The following is a 21,567-nucleotide window of genomic DNA, read 5'->3' on the forward strand; positions in this document are numbered from 1 at the left end:
AGGAGCAGATGGTTGTACAGGGAAAGCCTGTTTCAAAGAGGGTTTGATCAGAGGCTCTTCTCTAGAGTTTTGTATCTGCTGTATTCTAACTGTCACTTTCTGAAGTCTATTAATCATTTCTGTTAAATCATCTTTATAACCCGTTAATTGCTCCCCTATTCCTTGAATCTCATCAGGCTCGTCGGATTCACGATCCGACTCGTCATCTGCTTCAGAGGGATTTTGATACACCTTGGACCCGTCAGCTTGCCTTTTTCCTACGTTTAAGTCTTGTCCTTTAGATCCTTTTGGCAATGGGGGCAAGGGACAACTAGGCATATCGGAGGCCGACTCATAGCCTCGCTGTGGTATTTTAGTAAGGGTCCTTTCTTCATAATCGGACTCCGATTGCAAGGGTTTCAAGGCTAAAGAGACTAAATTACAAAGGGACCAAACCTGCGCGCTGATAGGTTCCCCCTGTTGATGGGCTCGGCAAAGAGCCCGCATCACCTGCTTCCATACTTTTAAGTTTAGCTGATTTTTCCCTGTAGATCTCAACCAATAACAATGTCTCCGAACCTCTTGGAACAGTTCTTGAAATGCCTTTTTTGACACCTCTACTCCTGAGCTCTAAAGGAGATTCCAGAGTAGTCGAATCTATTGGTTTTCTGTTGATGGAGAATTCCCCATGACTCTGTCCCAGATTTCCCAGAGGTTTCGCTTTCCTTCTAGCGTACTATTCCCCTCCGGTCCTGTGCGGACCCAGTACTCACCGTCAGGTCCCTGTTCGGGCGCCAAATGTTGTCGTTGGGTGGGTTCAGGACACAGGGGTGAGACCGGCACACAGGATGCAGTTTTAAGATGTAGGAGCAGAGGGCTACAGCTCACTCAGGCAAGTAGCAGCACCCTGTAGCCTTCATCATTTTTATTGTGTTCGTACAAGGAATGCGTGACAGTTTTACATAACTCAAAAAGCAACTTTTTTAACGGCAACAGCTGTGTTCTCTTATACTGGTTATCTGGTTTGCTTTGTTTAGCCCTTAGAGAGGAAGTCTATGTTCCATGAGTACTCAGAACTGTTTGCAGTCCTGAGCACCGCGTGACCTGTTTGCGGGCCACATTCTCGTGGCGGATCATCACCTTCCATAGCAGGGCACCAGCTCCCATATCCCTAGATGTCCTCTACACACTGCCCTAATACCGGAGGTATGAAGATGACTAAAATTTAGACCTTCAGAGAGATGAGGTGCTAGTGGCTGGCAGCGTAGTAAGTAGGCCAAGTAAATGAAACAACTAGACAGGTATTATGTACAGGAAAATTAAAGAGTTGTGTAAGAAGGAAAGCAACATACTACTACATAGTCAAATTGACTATCAGCCTGAGAAGGGAAATGGAGGGAGAAGAAATTCTGATAGTCTGTGGTAAGGAAACTAAATCCTCTTTACCTTTATTAGGAATTTAGATATTCATGTTGAAATAGTAGAAGGAACATTATTTAGAAGTATGCAGGTACATATCAAAAGAAATAGCTAAAGAGTTTAAAGTAGTTGCCTCTGGGGAGTGGAGCTATAGTAGGGAGGAGAGAACCGTTATTTTTTTTTTCTCATATACTTTTTTAGTATTATCAGAGTTTTATAAACCATATGTGTTACTTAAATAAAAATGAATCGTAAAAGAGGAAATTGTGAATTTAGAGAGAAAATCTAGCTGCTATATATCACATGAAGTTGAAGGCCTACATCCAAGGTGATTGTCAAGTGGAGGGGACTAGAAGGAAACCAAAGCACTGGCTTGGGAAGACATTACAAAGGAATAGAATACACTGTGGAATTATAAGACCTGGTCTGATTGGTTAAAGGGGGTGAAACATTGGGTTAAGATGAAAATAAATGTACATTTTGAGCCATTAATAACTAACAACAGGTTAGAAAGTGTTTGAGCCAGTTTCAAGTGGGATTGTAAAGGTGAGTTTTGCTTTGAATGTTCTGTTTAGAATGACTATAATATAAATCTTCATGTAAGCAATTATAAATACGAGCGTGGACATATTTGGTCTTAAGGTCTGGAGAGTGATTTGAAGAAAATACATGTGTATACACATACAAAGTTAATGATAGGTACAGAAAAAGACAAAAGATTCAGGAAGGGCCAAGGAAGTGTGAAGTAGAAGGATGACTGAAAGAATAAAGCTTCCAGTGTGGTATTATATTTTTACCAGCAGGTAGATACCAAGTATTATATAGCCTTTAAATATTCTCTTGAAACGTACAGTATATATTTTTAAAGTAGTCTCTTGATTCAATTTGAATGTATTTTATATGTGCTTGTCATTTTACAAATACTGTAAGTGTCCATATGGTATATATTCCTTTTCTGCCTTTGTGGTGGGAGTGGGGGTGGAGGTATGGACCAGCTACCATAGTAGTTATCTTTAAAAGAAGAAAAAACAACTCCCATAATCCCACCCTATAGACTGTTTCTGTTAAATTTCCCCTTTTCTGTTCTTGTTATGTAGTATAATTTGAGGAGTCTTTCAGTTCTAAATATTTTTTAACCAGGTGGTTCACTGACTGAATCCTTGGGGCAGAGGGAATAGGGTGCGAGAGAACTCTGTGTGTCAATATCTGTGTGTGTCTTTTGTAATACACAAAAGCCTTTAAACAACTGGTAACTTTGTAGGAGCCCTATATAACCCTGTGCTAAGCACCTGTGTTTATTTCCTCTTTCTTCTTCCTCCTCTACCTCTAAAAAAAGAAAAGCTAAATCCCCATTTATCGTTTACATACATTTAAAAATATGAATTGTTTCTGGTAAATTTAATATGATTTAAAATAAGATGAATGATTTGATGCCTAACGTGCAAATTTTTCTATTAAAATTTGTTTAAACTATTGCCAGTCCAAAATTTTAATGACTAAAATGGTTTTGTGACCAATGTTAAATGGAAATGTATAAGTACCCGGCAAGAGAAAACCAAGACAGAAATAAAGAGCAGTGTGAGAAGAATACAAGTTGAATAAAGTGGTTCAACCCTCAGGGGATTTGCATGTGGCTTTGTGTGTATTTCAAAAGTTTCCGTTGAAATAACAGATGCTCCTGCTGAAATTGGGACTAGTAACTTCATCTGTGGCTGGTTCAGTTGCTTATTAGAAGTGGAGATCCCAGGGGGAAATCTGGTACAGTGGAGGTAAACTCAGGAAAGGAAATGCCATAAGTAATATGACAGCTTCATATTTGTGATCTTTAACCCATAAACACTGGCTACGTACAGGCGGGATTATCTATACATGCCTAATTATCTTATGTGTCATGTGTATCCTTTGTCTGCCAAGTGGTGTTATTCAATAACAATGACTTTTTTAAAGTTCTTTTTTAGTTCCTGGAGTTGCTTACTACAGAAATTCCAAGTTTTAAAACTTTAAGTTTTAGAAGTTCACGTTTTCAGAGTCTTACTGGACTTTTATATATACAATGACAGTCCATTAAATTATCTAGTTGGCTTATGTACCCCAGTTTAGAACAGTATTTATTCATACACGTGTGCGTATGAATTTTTTCCTTTTTCTTTTCAATTTTTTTCTAATGGAATCCAAAATATGCAAGATGTGCTGATAACTAGGTAGGGAATACAAAACAGATGTATTCTTGGTTTGTAGAGAACTTAGGATGTAGTAAGGGAAATAAAATATTTATTAATATATCTCTTCATACAAGGTTTAGAAGTGCTTGCTAGCCTATGAAATACAAATAAGATGCTTTAGACGACCAGTAAGGTAGAAGATACTTCTACCAGAGAGAAATCAAAAGAGAAAATGTTATTTAAGTAATTCATTCAGTAAACATTCAGAAACCTGTGATAACTAAGCAACTGTGCTTTGGTGTTTGGAAGATAAAAATGACATGTTTAAAGTCCAGGAGATTAGAGAGAGTGATCGTCTTTGCTTTTGAAGAGTTATCAGGGAAGACTTAAATGGAAGAGGTGACACATGTTTGGGGACCTGAAGGCCCAAGTGAAGTGAAGGGTGGCTTCTGTTCCAGTGAACACATGCATGAGCAGAGAACAGCAGGACATATTGGGGAAATTATTAGGCAAACCTGGAGTATTGGGACCAGAAAGATGAAGCTAGAGAAATAGATAAGGGCCAAAGCATGGAAGGCATAATATGGCATACAGAGGCATTTCACATTTATCCCGTAGGTATTGAGGGACCATACAGGGCAGAATATTCATATTTCCATTTTAAAATATTACTCCAGTAACAGTGGAACGGAAAAGGGTTGTGGTACTAGAGATAGTCAGAAGTTATTTCAATAATCTGGATGAGAAATTAAATGTTTCTGGGCCAACGTAATGGCATTGAAGCTGCTATGGGTAGAGAATTTTCAGGATTTGGTGAGTAATTATATGAAAGGTGAGAGGGAAGAATTGAGGTTTTTGATTTGGAAAATAGACTATGGTGCAAGTTACTGAGATAGAGGATACAAGGCGGAGAAGTAGGGTTGTTTGTTTTTAAGAGAGAAATGCAAGGAATGGGGAGAAAATGAAGAATTCATTTTTAGTGATTATGAGCTTGAGTTACCTATAAGATGTCTAATCCAGATGTCTCATAGATTAGGATCTCAAGAAAAGATTTGGCCTAGAGATACAGATTTGGTCCCCTCCAGGAGCCTGTCTGACATATCCTGGGGCAAAGAATATAGAATGAGGAACTAGAGGGCAAAGAATGGAGCAAACCATTCTGATGGGGGAAGAGGAAACCACCAAGGGGGAAAAGAACTAGGAAAGTGTTTTGTTATATCAGCTAAGAGAATTGGAAATGCTCAGAGAGGTCAAGTGAGAAAAGTACTCACTATTATCCACATGCATTGAGTAAGAGGAGCTGAGCCTTAAAGAATATTCAAAATATGGAATCATGGAAATGGGACTGGGTTAGGTGGGAAATTGAGCAAAGAGGAAGACAGTGTTAGAGACTAAGGGAATAAAATAAGCAAAAGTACACAGAGATGGAAAAGCACTGGGAGTGTTAAATTACAAACAGTAGAACCTTTCAGTTTAAAATATTAAGTATATATAAGAGAATGTGGGCAATACATTTAGAAATACAATATTATTAATTCGTCTTCTATGCTATAACTGCCTAATTATTTAACCTCATGTTATCTGAGGTTAAATTCATGTTATCTGAAAGGGTTATTCACGATCGTCTCCACTTTTATTTTCTTTATGTTTTCTTGACCATTTCACTGTGTTTTGGAGGAGTGAAAGAGTGCCATCCCCTGGGTCCGCTTTGGCTGGATACTGCGGGTGGGAGACTAGATATTGAGAAGGCCCGCAAACTTGGTTCCTTAGTGATTACATGGAGATACCAACCAGTGTCTCTTTTCTCGCCCAGTCCCCAGCTGTGGGCTCTCTATAGACTCACAGATTATTTGAGGAGAAAACAGTTGCTGAAGCCTTTACCTACTTAGTATTGTGACACAGACGGTACAGTCATCATAAGAGTATTGCTCGCTTGTAGACTACATTCAGTATTTCTTGTTACATAACCAATTTTTCCCAAATAATAGTGGACTTTTTATTTTTTTAAAAAACTTTGTCCATGGAATCATCCTTCTATTTAAAAAAAATAAAATTATCATGGTTATCGAGTTAACGCAGTAATCCTTTTTAGATTCTTTAACCCAAAACAGCAGATACTACTCTGTGGCAACGTGTCTTAGGCATCTTTCTGCTTCCTACACTGTCTTTTCCAAGAGAGCTATTCAGTCAATATTTATTGAAACATTTTACAGTTTGAGGAAAGTTGCATTCACATCCTTAGATAATTAGTAGTGGCAAAATAAGCTTTTATAGCTGATTGGCTGAATATTAAATTCAAGTCCTTTGGCTGCTAAGAAAATCATAAATACACACCCTCTCACTAAATTTAATGAAATTTACAATTCTACATGTTAGACGTTAGGATATCTAGAATACGTAGGGCATCTACGACTTCCTTATAAGAAGGAGCTATAGGGTATTAGGCTCAGGAAAAGATTGTTCTCAGTCCCTGGCACCTGTTCTGCAAATGACCAGCCGCGTGTGCTCAACTGAGTCCTCCTGTAATCTCTGGAAAAGCATTTTGCTAACTCCTATTTTCTGTCAGACTATTCCAAAGGTAGAGAGAACCGGCTCTATAATTGTCTATGGCTGCTCTTTCAGCAAAGGAATGGTCTTCAGCTATTCACACCCACCAGAATGTAGGCAGATTAAGAATACCTGAAGCAGAGTGTGTGCTGGCCTAATCTTAAGAAATCTAGTCCAAACTCTTCCTTAGCTCTTTTGAAAACTGAATGCCATCTTATGGGTAAATAGCTGCATTTCACAGATAGTACCAGTTGCCATTTTTGTGTAGGCAGCACACATTCAAAAGTGAACATTTGTGTAACCATTACATATAGGGTTGTTCTGCAGATAAAACGTATATTTAAAACAATTTATAGACTGAATCACCATACATATGAAAGATGTTTATTATCATGTAGTAATTGAGAGAGTGAGAGCGAGAGAGAGAGAAAGCAGAATAGTTCCACAAATGGGAGAAAATGTCTTAAAAATGTGTAAGTTTATGGATTTACTTTTCTTTTGGGTTCACTCTTTTGCTTTGAAGGTTATTTCAAAAGAGATGAAATATTCTGGTTGTTGTTTAGTGTTAACAGAGCACCCTATAATACTGTTTTACTAGCTCTGTCTTCAGCATTACTACCCTGGCAGAAAGAGTCCTGCTGTTCTGTTCCTTGGAGACTTCGCACAGTAGGAAGCAAGACTTTCAAAGTTCACCTGAAACAAAATCCAGACACTCAACAGTATACCATTTATAATGGAAAACTTCTTAACGGGAAAAATAGGTTTAATGTTAATGAAGTCTTCATATGCAGTTCAGGTACAAAGCTTCTTATAAGTAGTAATATCTTAATTCTCAGTATTCTTTATATATAAAAAAGGTCTGTGGAAATTCCTAGTAAAGGAATTATTACACCCTTTGTTCCAATCAAATTGTACTGTTTACTATCCTTTTACCTCTTCTTCCATTATGTTGTTTGTGCCTTTTTACTAGTGTCACAAATTACAAAAACTGGCCCAAGAAAAAATAGAAAATGTAAATAGCTCCATACTTACTAAAGAAATAGAATTACTATTTTAAAACCTTTCTACAAGTAAAATTCCTGGTCCACAAACAAGAAAAACTCCAGCTGGTAAATTCTATCAAATATTTAGGGCAGAAATAACACCAGTCCTAAACAAACTTTTCCCAACACTTCCCAACTCTTATGAGGCCAGTTTTATCCCAATATCGAAACCAGAAAAAAAATTATAAGAAAAGTATAAATCACTATATTTCATGAATACAGATGTAAAAATTATTAATAAAATACTAGCAAATTGAATTCTGCAATATATTATAAAGAATAATATATCCTAACCAAGTGGGGTTAATCCCAGAATACAAGGTTGGTTTAACATTTGAAAATGAATCACTATAATTCAGCATATTAATAGAAAGTGAGAGGAAAAACCATGGGGCCATTTCAATTGATACAGAAAAAGCGTTTGATAAAGTTCACACGCATTCATATTAAAAATTCAGGAAACTAGGAATAGAAAGGAATTTCCTCAACCGGTTATGAAAAATCTACAGTAAATGGTATACTTAACTGTGAAAGACTGAATATTTTTTCCCTTAAGATTGAGAATAAAACAAAGATTATTTACTGTCACCACTTATATTGAGTATCATAGTAGAGGTCTTATAGAATGCAGAGAGGTAAGAAAAAGAAATAAAAGGCATATGGATTAGAAAGGAGGTGGTAAACTGTTTTGATTCACAGGTGATACAATAATGTATGTAGAAAATTTGAAGCAATCTGTAAGAAACTTCTAGAACTAAATTGAATTTAGCAAATTTGCAGGATGCAAGGTAAGTAAACAAAAACCAATTGTATTTCTATAAATTTGTAACCAAAAATTTAAAAATGGAATTTAAAAAAACATTTGCAATAACAGAAAGAAACATGAAACACTCAGATAAATTTAATAAAATATATGCAAGACCTGTTTGCTGAAACCTGTAAAATATTACTTAGAAAAATTAAAGACCAAAATAAATGAAGAGCTATACCGTATTCATGTTTTGAAAGGCTTGGTATAGTTAATATAGCTTCCCAAGCTGATCTATGATGTAGCACAATATCAATCAAAATCCCAGGAGGCTTTTTTGTAGAAATTGATGTTTATTTTAAAATTTATATAGAAATCAAAAGGGTCCAGAATAGTGAAAGCAATCTTGAAAAAGAACAAAAGAGTTGGAAGGCTTACTCTATATGATTTCAAGATTTTTAAATAAAGCTTTAGTAGTAATGAAGACTGTAAAAAGCTTTAGTAGTAATAAAGACATATGAGGTGTGATCACAAAAGATAGTGAATATTTAAATAAAAGAATTAATTACAGTAAAAGACACAATGCCATTAATCCCCCTCAAAATACTCTGCCTCACTTCAAACACACCCATCATTCTTGCCACTGTCTGAAGCAGTTCTGGAAGGCCTCTTTTGTGAGTGTCTTTAGTTGCCTTGTTGTGGCTGCCTCGATGTCCTGAATCGATTCAAAAACGTTTACCTTTCATGGTCATTTTGACTTTGGGGAAGAGCCAGAAGTCGCACAGTGCCAGATCCGGTGAATAAGGTGGGTGAGGACACACCATAATGTTTTTATTTAAAAAATTGCTGTACCAGAAGCGATGTGTGACATGGACCCTTTCCGTTGTGATCAAATACGGTGAATGCTGCTGCCGAAAGCCATCCAACGGAAAGGCAGGGATCTTCAATATGGGAAGCAGTGCGTCTAACCTTAGTAACAGTGTGTGACAAGTTTTATCTTGTTCGGTGCAGTCAGTCAGGTGTGAGCTACGGTTGAGAGAAGGTGTGTTTTAAAGTGTGCCGTAAATCATCCTTCATCATGACAATGCTCCGTGTCACACATCACTTCTGGTACACGTCAATTTCTGTCAAATAAAAGCATTACGGTGTGTCCTCATTTACCTTATTCACCGCATCTGGCACCGTGCAACTTCTGGCTCTTTCCCCAAATCAAAATGATTCAGGAAATCGAGGCAGCCACAACAGCGCAACTAAAGACATTCACGAAAGAGGACTTCCAGAACTGCCTCACGAAGTGGCAAGAACAATGGGATAAGTGTGTTTGAAGCAAGGGAGAGTATTTTGAAGGGTGTTAATGGCAATGTGTCTTTTACTGTAATAATTTTTTTAAATTTAAACATTTACCATATTTTGTGATCACACTTTGTATAACTCAGTGTGACATAACAGAACTTCCAGAATTTGACCCACATGTTTGTATGTGGTCAACTGACCTTCAACAAAGTTGTTAAGGTAATTTAATAAAGAAAGGATAATCTTGCCAACAAATGATACTGGAACAACTGTATATTCACGTGGGGGAAATGGGTAATAACTAAACATAAAAAGCTAAAACTATAGAATTGTAGAAGAAAACATGGAGTGCTTGTAACCTTGCACAGGCAGATTTCTTTGGGCACAGAAAACATTAATCGTAAAAGGAAAAGTCAAATTTGTTAAAACTCTTACTTTCCTAATAACACTTTTTTAAAAAATGAAAAAGCAAGCCACACTGGAAGAAAATGTTTGTATATCACATGTCTGGTAAAAGACTTGTATCTAGAATATATAAAGAATTCATGATTTAGTAAAAACAAGACAGACAACCCCCAGCCCACCTCCCAAAAAAACCAGTGAAAAATAACCCAATTTTAAAATGGGCCAAAATTTTGAACAGTTTTTGAAAGAAGATATGAGGTCAGACAATTAATTTCGTGAACTCATATTAAAAAAAGTGCTACATAACTCATTGCTGCATATCACTAGGGTCACCTTCAAAGTCCTCCCCTTGGGAAGCTATGCACTGACGCCAGTGCCTAGTCCACCTTTCAAAGCAATTTTGGAACTTTTTCTGCCATAGCCATCAGAGGTGTCATTGTATTACCTTTGATGTCCTGAATGTCATCAAAATGTCTTCCTTTCAGTATTTCCTTTATCTTCAGGTAAAGAAAGAAGTCATTGGGGGCCAGATCAGGTGAGAAGGGAGGGTTTTCCAATACAGTTATTTGTTTACTGGCTAAAAACTCCCTCACAGACAGTGCCGTGTGAGCTGGTGCACTGTCGTGATGCAAGAGCCATGAACTGTGGGGGAAAAGTTCAGGTTGTTTTTGTGTAACTTTTTCACACAGCCTTTTCAGCACTTCCAAATAGTAAACTTGGTTAACCGTCCAGTTGATACAAATTCGTAATGAATAATCCCTCTGATATTAAAAAGGGTTAGCAACATCATTGCAACAAGTTCGTGAACTTAATTGTCCGACCTCATATATGAATGGCAAGTAAATACATGAAAAGATGCTCAACATCATTAGTCATCAGAGTAACGCCCATTAAAATCCTAATGCAATACTACTTCACACCCATTCTAAGACTAAAATTTACAAGACTGACTATTCCAAGTGTTGGTGAGATTATGAAGCTACTGGAACTCTCTTACATTGCTGATGGGAATGTACAGTGGCACAACCACTTTGGAAAAATTTGCCAGTTTCATATAAAGGTAAGGATACGTTTACCATATTCAGTCATTGTACTCTTAGGTATTTTCCCAAGGAAAATGAGTACTTAATGTCAATTTAAAAGGAAGACTTCTGCTAGAATGTTTATTGCTGCTTTATTTATAATTGCCCCAAACTGGAAACAACCTAAATGTTCATTAGGAGATGAACAGTTAAACAAATTATTATATCTGCACAATGGAATACTACTCAGCGATAAGAAAGGAACAAACTACTGCTACCCAGCAACGTGGATGAATCTCACAAATACTCAGAGTGAAAGAAGCCAGACAAAAATGGTACAAAATGTATGATTATATGTGGCCCTAGAACAGGCAAAACAAATCTATCATGACACAAAGCAAATCAGTGGTTGCCTGGGGTTGGGGATTAGCTGCAAATATGCACAAGGTAACATCTGGGATAATGGAAAGGTTCTACATTTGATTTTTGTGGTGGTTACACAGGTGTATACATTTGTCAATTTGCATCATGCTGTGTTTTTTACATGGGTATATTTTATAATATGTAAATTACACCTTAATAAAGTTTCCTTTATGGCACAACCTTCTGTGACTTTTTTCCCCTTCCTTCCTTAAATTCAGACATCTAGCCTTCCTCTGAATTTACCATAGTGTTTTGTTTGGTCTTCTCGTACTCCTTTCATTTGTCTCCTTGTATTTTACTAGGTTATAAGCTCTTATTCATCTTTGTTTTCCCCATAGCACCTTGTTCATTGTAACCTTTCAATACATATTTATTAAACTGAGTTGATCTAATGCAAAGAAGGAGCTATCAGATATATTGCTCTGATTACAATTCTGAAGTCTGGAAAGAATCACCATCCTGGATATTAGCAAGACAAGGACCTAAAAGTTGGTATTAGGCATCTTTAGGGCAGTCCCATTTTATAGTCTGTGTCACTGGGTCGTGAACACATGGCAAATGAGTGCTCCTGGGCCCGGTGGAAGTTGTCTTTAAGGCAAGATACCCTATGCTGGTTGCAAAGACCTGGAGGGTGTAGTGAATGCAGACGAAATGACAATGTATTTCATGCAGTAATGAATGAAAATCTGATAGAATCACAGAAATTTAGTGCTGTAAGTTACCATGGATACCATTTAATCCAACCCATTGTTATCCAGACCCAGAAAGTGTAAATAACCTGCCAAGAGCCACACAGCAAATTAGAGTTAGGCTTGGAACTCAGGTTTCTACCAGGTTCCATAGCAGGAATTTAACAAAGTGGAGAATTGGCTGCCTGTGGAAGTTCTAATGAGTTAACCTGAGACAAAGCTCTCATTAGGTTGGGACTTGGAGTTAAGACTCGAACAAGATAGGCAAAAGGGCGAGGGCAGGAGTCCGCTGTCATTTCCAAAGTCGAACCAAAACTGGAACCAGGAGTAGAGCCAAGAGTTGACTTACGTGTTCCTGGTCGTGTCCGTGGTCATTTATTGCTGAGAAGCCTGATTACATCTACAATTGAAACCTTTTTTGTACACTTGTTGGTAGATTTTCTACAGTAAGAATATACTGTAGCTTGTTGAAGAGGAGGTAGTACAGAATATTGCTGAATTCTACAGGAATGTTAAAACAATCGAAATGGAGTCGAGCTCCCTCTCAAACCTTCCCTTTTTTCACTGTTCTCTGTTGTGTGTAAATTTATTGGGGATTAGAGGTGGTAGCAGTTGCTGTTTTGCATTTCACTGGTTTTTGGAATTCATTTTTTTAAGGACAACGTGGAGTTTTATAATTAAAGTGAGTTTAAGTGGTCACTTTGAGTTTTAACGATGAAGGATATTGAGATACAAAAGGCAGCTTTGAAAGTTACAGCAAAGCATGCTCCTTACATGAATCCTTTGAATGAAAGAATAATAGTGTGGATGGTGAGGACGAAGGAATGGGAGCTGCTGCTATTTAATGTATTCTCCACTCTCGGTAGATGGATGCAGCCTCCAAATTCTACAAAGGAAATAATCATCAGCATAACATCTCTGCTCTCCTATGGATTGGTCTTTTTGTAAAGCAGCCTCTTGAGTTTTCTTAGTAAAAGTATTTTATTTTAAAATATATCTCTAGACACTTACTCCTGGTAGGCCTGGGAAAATGTAGATTACTTCCTGTCGCTTCAAAATTCCTTTCAAAGAAAAGAGTCAAGCTCAATTTGTGTTTTTGAGATAGAGAAGAGGGCTAGATAGGAGGAAGGGGGAAATGTTAACTTTGCTTTGGGGGGGAGAAAAAAAATCTTTCAGCCCTTTGTTGACACCTTAGCTTCTGCATTAGTCATATGTCCCTTCCTCCTTGGCCATGGGTGGACCAGAGGAAAAGCAGCCATGTGCAGGTTTGTGAAGGAGCAGTGCAAAGAGAAGAAAACAGCTGATAAAGAAAAATGGAGTGCTCCCCAAACCCCCTAGGTTTTTACAGTTGTATTTTTAGATCAATTAGTGGTTTCTGGATATTTGGTCTCCTTTTTTGCTTTTTTATTTCACTATTTTTAATGTTAAAAAAAAAAACCAGTACTGAATTCCTAGCCTTCATCATGAGATATAGTAGTCAAAGTCTAATTTTTTTTTTAATGTTATAATTAAAGTCAACTATAATGGGAAGCTAGTGGACACAGTTAATACTGATATTGGAACAAAAAAACCTTTCTTCTACCTACTTGGATCAGAATGGTTGGGGGCCTTCGAGTTAACTGACAATAGAGAGATTAACAAGAGAACAGACAAAGTGTGGGAGCATTCCAAAATGAGTAACTCACTGAAGAGTCAAAGGTAAAGGTTTGTATACCAGTTTAACAAAGGGAAGGGTGTAGGGCTTCAGAGGATGGAAGGTTTTGATGATGCTTGTTTACACAATTTGGGGGGAATGTACTGGTACCCAAGGTCACTTACCTGACATGAGACCTCTGGGATGGGGGTGGGTATAGGGGTTGCTGACTCTCAAAGCTCTGCTATATAGTGAGATATAGGGGAAGTTCAGATAAGGTTTCTTTGTGCTTCTGCGGTTGGATTTTTGGTCCCTTCACCGATTTTCTTTTTTTAATTTTTATTGGGGAACAGTGTGTTTGTCCAGGGCCCATCAGCTCCAACTCGTTGTCCTTCAATCTAGTTGTGGAGGGCGCAGCTCAGCTCCAAGTCCAGTTGCCGTTTTCAATCTCAGTTGCAGGGGGCGCAGCCCGCCATCCCATGCGGGAATTGAACTGGCAACCTTGTTGTTGAGAGCTCGCACTCTAACCCACTGAGCCATCCAGCCACCCCTCCAGAAGCTCAGCGGCAGCTCGTTGTCTTCAATCTAGTTGTGGAGGGCGCAGCTCACTGGCCCATGTGGGAATCGAACTGGCAACCCTGTGTTCAGAGCTTGCGCTCTAACCAACTGAACCATCCCTCTGCCCCTTCACCAGTTTTCTTATATTTGTTTACTGTTTGATGGTTTTCAAAGCATTTTTGTACATCTCATAGAATTCTTGCATTATTTTGTAGGTACACAGGGCAAATACTATTCCCATTTTATAGGTAAAGAAACTGAAGTTAAAAGAGGTTAAGTGTTTGTTCCGAGCCACACAAGCCATAATGGAGCCAAGATAAGAGGTCAAGGTATTCACATCTCACTACACCTTTGGGGTCCAATTTCAGTACTAAAAACGTGAATAATTTATTGTCAATCTATAAATGCTTTAACGGTATCAAGATTGAGTAACATTTTATTTGTTTTATAGGAGAAGCTTGTGTAAACTGGTTCATCAGTGACAAAGATATTGAGGTAAAAATCAAATTGTTTTTGAAGTTATGAATAATAGATTAATAATTTCCTTTCGTAGTTTCCTTTCACTTCGTTATGATAACTTAATACACTTTTTAAACTTAATAAACTTTTTAAACTTAATAAACTTTTTCAAAAGAGCAACAGCCCAAATATCTTGTAAGAAAAAGTTTGATTTCAGTATATGAGTGATTGAATTTTTTCCAGAAGTGTGGTTGAGCCTTGATTTTTGTCAGTCAATTCATTTCCATGAGTTAGTCCCCTTTTCCTTGTTTCTTGTCTTCCGTGGTGCGTCCTCTCAGCTCATATTGCCTGGTACCACTGCAGATCAACACCGGAAATAACTGCTGCTTCAGTGTAAGGAAATGGTTAGACTATATTTAGGATGTTGGCAGGTGTTTATTAGCCTTAATTGTAGCAGATGGCTAGAAAAGAGAATAATTTTACAACTTGATAGAAGAAAAGTTTTAAGAGATAATTAGATTGTGTCTTCTTGGGGCCAATTTGGCCAATTCAGCAGTAACACGTAAAAAGATGAAAGGTTTTTTCAAAGATGGAATTCTACCAAACAAGATAAAACCATGGCTGGCATTTACACAGTCCTCGTTAGATATCCATAGGATATGCCTTGCTGATATTCTCTTGCAAGATACTAGATACTGGCTAGAATATGGGACAGTTAGATTTGGGTCATTGTAGGCAGAATGGGTTTTAAAAGGACTCCAGCGGAATGAAATTATCTCATTCTCTCTTAGAAATTGTAATCCAGTTTTTAGGCAGTAACCCTGGGCTATTCAAAAGAACGAATATATTCAGTAGCTATGTGGTTTTATAACTTTATAAAAGACAAAAATCATTAAGGAAAAAATCACTATCCCCTAACTAAAAATTTAAGCAAGCGTCTCCTTCAGAAAAATATGGTATACATTCAGATATAGAAGTCAGCAATGTCTTTGACTCTGAATGCGCCCTGAATGTCCAAATGATGCATATCACGTCCCTACTAGACCTGAACCAGAAGTAGAGGAAGATACAAAAGAAATGGAACCATATGGAGACGTGTAAGAAAACAAAAATGAGGAGGAGGGACAGGCAAAAAGTAGAGTTGTCTTCATGGCACCCCCTTTTAGGTTTCTCTGACTCCTTTTAAGAACACAGAGTTTCTGTTGCTGGGTTCTATATTGAACAGACTATGACTATTAATTCTCTTGAACAGAGTGAAATGATTTTTTTAATTTTTGATTTTTTTTCCCCCCTTAGGCCCAGATAGGTAATAATAGATCATCTGGAAGATGGACTCACCGATACTATACAACCAACAAAAATGTTACCTGTAGAAACTGTGATAAATGTGGCCATTTGTCAAAGAACTGCCCCTTTCCACAAGTATGTGAAATATTTAATGTTTCTTACTGCCTTGTTAAAATCAAAATCTTAGGGTTGAAACCCTATAACCTTAGAATTCAAATTTTATGTGATATATGTGTTAAATTTCTTGTTAAATTTTCATGTAAGTCATAGCCTAGAGTAGTAGAGAAAGAACAACAAATTTAGAGTCAGAAAAACCTGGACTTGATTCCAGATTCCCATTAGTAGTTGGACAACTTTAGGCAAATCGTTTCATTTTCTATCTCTATTTTCTTGTCTATAAAGTAAGAAGATTGAATCAGGTGATTCCTGAGATCCTTTCACTTCTATGCCTTCTACTTTATGAGACAGCTTGTTTCATCATGGGATAATTTTCATTGTTAGAAAATTATAATTTTAGGCATTTATAAATGTTTACTGATTTAATTAAACAGATACATCAACCTTTGGAACAACACAGAACTCAAGCTCTTAGATGTTCTCTGACACATAGTAAGCCCTTAACAAACAGTCCTTCTATTATCTACTCGCTCTTCCAAATGATTGTCTTTCAAATATTTGAGACAGCTCTCATGTTTCCTCTTTCTTTGCTTCACCAGGCAAAGCAGTCTCTTTCTGTACCTGTTCTTCCTATGATTCACTTCCCAGGTCCTCGAAATCCTACTTTCCCTCTCAGACGCATCCTGCTTTGCTAGTGTCCATACAAGACAAGGTATCAGGTAGAGAAGAAGCCAGCTGATAGTACACGCAGATTAATAAGCCTTTTTGGCAACCACAAGATACACATAGCTTTTGTTAAAGCTCTGATTTCAGGCATTTTGTTTGATTTTATGATTATGCTCCAGATTTGACCTTCATTGGTGTCTCACATTGGAAATAACTTTTTATGGAATTACACAGAAAAAGAAAAATTAATCTTCTCACATTTAAGACTGAAGTATTTTGCTAAAGAGAGTTTCTGTTTGTCTGTCACATAGAAAGTCCGCCCCTGCTGCCTATGCTCCGAGAGAGGACACCTCCAGTATGCCTGTCCAGCACGCTTTTGCTTAGACTGTTCTCTGCCCATGTCTTCCACTCACAGATGTCTTGAAAGATCTTCCTGGAGAAAGCGCTGTGACCGATGTGACATGAAAGGCCACTATGCTGATGTGAGTATCCTGCATAGAACGAATTTATCAGGCTTTGAGGGCAATGTGCTAACTTGTAACTATCTGCCAACCTACCTAAAAGAATGTTTATTCTGTACTGTATACAATGCTAGTCATCTCCCTTTGGCCACTGATCATGTAAAGCAGTGCTCTAATATCTCAGGATAGGGATCCTACGGAATGATTCGTCAGGAGGCAGCATCAACAAATATTGTAAAACCAAGGTAGCCCCATCTGCTTAATGTGCTTGCTGAGTAAAAGTTGAAATTAAAGAGGTAGGTAATAGATAACATGTAAAATGTATGTACCTATTCATGCGTAGTTCGATGAAAACACACACACATTTAGCAGTTGTGTACCGAGGTCCATATGTAGCCTGGATTGATGATGCTTATTGATGGCTCTTGTTGGTGCAATAGTCTTATGCAGGAAGGACAAGCCACCAGTACTTTGAATCTGCTCGTCTTAGTTCTTTTCTTAGATTAAAAAAAAAAAAAGTAAATTTGAAGGCATTTCAGTTATTTGTAGCACATTAAATTTTAGCACATTGTTATTTCGCATCATATTACAAATGGGAGGTTCTGATCAAAATTTCGAAGACCAATAGGGCTGTAGAAGTATCTAAAAAAAGAAAGGAAGGCTCTTTTCCCTTTAATTTGTATTTCCCAAAGACGTGATAAAAAGCACAAACATTTTTCTCATTTATAATTGAAGTGTACTCACAGCCTTTTACTCAATAAATATGGCTTATTGTTGAGATGAAATTCAGATTGAAACAAACGATAATGTGAATGTGATATATGTGTTTCTTATGTAAATAATAATAACAACTATTGATTGTAATTTTAAAGAGTTTTTAAACGAATAAAAATAGGAGTATTGTCCTACACACTGACTTACAACTTGATTTTTTTCCACTTTGAAAAATTTGTGAATGTGTCTCTGTATCAACTCATAAAGATCTACCTTTCTAATGGTTAGCGTTCATTCTATTGTATGCATGTACCAGTTTACCCAGCAAATTCTCTACCAGTACATGTAGATTTATATTGTTACCCATTTTTTAAGCAAAGAATGCTGCAGTAAACATCTTTATATCTGCATACATGTAAGAGTATTTCGGTAAGTCAAATTCTAAATGGAATTGTATAATTAAAAGATATGTACATTTATGTCCGGGTAAATATTGCCAAATTGCTCTTCTAAAAGATTATATCAGAGTATCCGCCTGCCAGCAGTGTTTAAGAATGCTCTCCATACTATAATTGATTTTTTAAAAGTTTGGCCAGTCAAATAAGGTGAAAATGTTCTATTGTGATACTTGGTATATTATAAAACTTATTGTTTTAATTTGTGTTTCTTAGGCCACTAGTGATGTTGAATATGATTCTCAAGAACAGAAAATATATACAGCATAGAGATAGAAGTTGTTATTTCATTTCAAAGTAGTTTAAACTTAGATTTCATAAAAATAGTAAATCCTAGGTTGTCTTAGTTTTATCCTGGTCTCTGCATTAAGTTGTCATTATAATTTTCTTAGCAAGAATTTCTAGTTTGGCAGCTATGTTTGATAGCATATTTTTTTTCTTTTTTTCTTCCAAAGAACTCCTACAAATATGGTCTTATTTGCCCATGATAACAGAGAAGGTGCTCACATTCTCATGAGGAGTTTTTTAAAAATAAGAAGTATTTTAGTGCAGAACAGTTAAGAATGATCCGTAAAAGGTTGTATAATCAGCTCTGAATTAAATCTATAGCCCTTTCTGCCTAACATCTTAATTTTGGCCTCTAATGTATGTTAAACTCTTTATCTAAAAATGGCCTTGAGGATTAATAACCCCAGTGAATATAAATTTTTAAGATAGTGTTAGGCTGGAACTGACTTCCGAGAAAACAGCACCCTTTCCCCTGAATCTGCCAAGATCTACTGTTGGGTTGTTTTGTTTTGTTTTGCTTTGCTTTTGTAGTTACCTGCTGAAGGTTCTGGACACTAATTGATCTTTTTCCAGCCTGCCCAACTGTTATAGCATTCCCTTGGAGTCCACTCAAACTTGGGTTCCACTGCCTTCTCCTGAAGAGCCTTCCAGCCTCCTGGAGGCTCTTCATGAGGCTTCACTTGGAACCAGTCATTCTGGTCCTGGCTTGCTGGAACTTTTCAGCTGGTCCCATACATGCTTTAAATCTGTCTTGAAACCTGGCCCTCCACAAAAAATTCTATTTCCCCTGCAGCCCTCTCAAATGCTTACTGCTCACTCTTTCTTGACCTACATGCCTCTGAATTAGGTTAATTAGGATCAACTTCTTTCTCACTTACCATGGCTGCTTCTAAACCGTTACTCTTCCCTCTTTATGTCGATATCTTTGGCTTATTTAAGGCTTACACCTTCTGGCAATACTGTCCTCCACCCATCTTTGTCATTTTCATCTTCTCACCAACTGGACTTCCTGCTCATTCACAGAGGGTTTCTGAAGCCCTGGGTAACTATAAATGCCCTAACCTCTTATAAATTACAGAGATCAAGAAACTTCCATTTTTACTTTCTACATCCCTACAAGCCACACCATGGATCTCTGTAATGCCAGAGTACCAGTTATATGTGTAAAGAATTTAAAGTGAAAACTGATGAGTCGTATTCATATTCTCTCTGTAATGAAGAATCTGAATTTTCTCTTTCCTGAACTCTACTTGATAAATGCCTCATTTGTTAGCTATTATACTATATAAAAGTATTCAGTTGAAATTTCAGAGTTTTACAATGTCAAGGATAGAAAGATAACTCAAAGCCTACTGAAGTCCAATCAGCAAGTCCAAAGGAAGAGAAGGCATATATGAAGAACTGGTAGATTAAAAAAGGAATCAGAGATGACCCCAGAAAGAAACTCAGTATAGGAAATACAAGGAAACTTGAGATAATCCTAATTCACAATGTGAATAGAGAAGATAGAGAAGCAATCCAAAGCAAAATGATCAAAAGAGCGCACACTTGATATGAGGGAGAAAAAAGGCCCACATCTAAATATATGCTAGTGAAATTTCTGAATGTCAAACAAAAGTCATACGAACATCCAGACACACAAAAAACACATTTTTACATACATACACACATCAAATTTGCATCAAACTTCTCCTGTGCAATACTAAATACCAGGAGGCAGTGGAGAAATCTCTAGAGGCCAGAGCATTCTGAGAAAAATAGATGACACAGCCAAGCTGTTATTCATTTGTGAATTTATTGGAAAAGTCAGAGAATAAAATGAGCAGCAGTCGTGTACATGCCTGAATACTTCCTGTTAATCTGTTTTTTAATTAATGTAAATTTTAGAAAAAATTATTTAAAGAACAGATACAATTTAAAAAACTATAATAATGCAGACCATAAAGAATTCCAATAAAATAAAAGTTTATTTGTTTTAATTATAAGAAGAAAAAGCCATGTAATTTCAAGATTTCTAATTTAAAATGAGGCAAAGGAAACTTAAACCATATAACAAATGATAGGAAAAAATGGAAACAGCAAGAACTTATAAAAAACAAAAAGTATGAGAATAAAAATAGGACCAAATATATCAAGTATCACAATAAATAAATGTATTGGATTAAACACTCTTATTAGAAAATAAAGACGCCTGTGTCAGAAACCATAAAGGAAAAGGGGGAATATGTTTAACTAAAAAAATTGTTCATCCAGTGACCATTAATAAAATTAAATGACAAACCACAACTTGGAAAAGGTTATTATATATAAAATACGTGGGTATCTGTAATATATAAAAAGCCCTTACAAATTAAAAAGAAGAAAGAAAAATGCCTCAATAATAATAATATTCTGGAAGGAGAACTGACTGGGTGGTGAACACACAATGGGATTTATAGATGATGTAATACACAATTGTACACCTGAAATCTATGTTATTTTACTAACAGTTGTCACCCCAATAAATTTTTTAAAAGAAGGAAATAATAATAATAATAATAATAATAATAATAATAATATTATTCAATGTTAGGAAAGTTGTGCTGGGAAAGTACATTTGGATAACCTTTCTGGAGTTCTGTTATGGATTTTTGCAAAGATATAGCTGCAAGAATGTTCATCTCAGAGCTGTGTAAAATAATAAAACTTTCAGGCAACCCAAATATTTAACATGGCAGCTGACTTACGTAATTTACAATATGACCCATATAATGGAATACTCTTCAGCAATTTAAAAAATGATGTAGAAATATTGAATATGAAGAAGTTACTAATCCATTAAATGAAATGCATAAATTACTGAACAGCACATGAAGTATAATCCTGTTTTTATATAAATATACATATATATGTATGTAGATTTTCATAGGAAAAAAATATTTGGAATGAAATATTCTAAAATGTTTACTGTAGTTACGGTTACTATAAGAAAGAAAGGCAAGAAGGAAGGTCATTGAGGTCATTATTATTGTTTAAACATTTTGGAAGGAATCAATAAACTGAAGAAAGGTAGATAAACTTTGAGAATGACTTTTGTTTTTCATCAGTGATCAAGCTTTTAAGTTTTTCTATTCCAAAATTTATAAAATGTGAGATCAGATTTAGCTCATCAAATATTCTTTTCTATACAGTATATTTTTGAACAACTAAAAACCGTATT

The 21,567-nt window shown here is 36.4% G+C and overlaps 1 protein-coding gene across 7 annotated transcripts in view; it reads left to right on the plus strand.

The window, feature by feature from the left end:
- The window catches only part of ZCCHC7 (zinc finger CCHC-type containing 7), a 206,966-nt gene that overhangs the window by 158,406 nt on the left and 26,993 nt on the right, over window positions 1-21,567 (plus strand). For all 7 annotated transcript variants that reach the window (XM_081067785.1, XM_081067780.1, XM_081067779.1 and 4 more), the window contains 3 exons: window positions 14,373-14,416; window positions 15,677-15,802; window positions 16,762-16,932. In XM_081067785.1, coding sequence (XP_080923911.1) covers window positions 14,373-14,416; window positions 15,677-15,802; window positions 16,762-16,932 — 341 coding nt within the window. The remainder of the gene's footprint in view (window positions 1-14,372; window positions 14,417-15,676; window positions 15,803-16,761; window positions 16,933-21,567) is intronic.

This window comes from Rhinolophus hipposideros, assembly GCF_964194185.1.
Source record: "Rhinolophus hipposideros genome assembly, chromosome: 11".
Taxonomy (NCBI): domain Eukaryota; kingdom Metazoa; phylum Chordata; class Mammalia; order Chiroptera; family Rhinolophidae; genus Rhinolophus; species Rhinolophus hipposideros.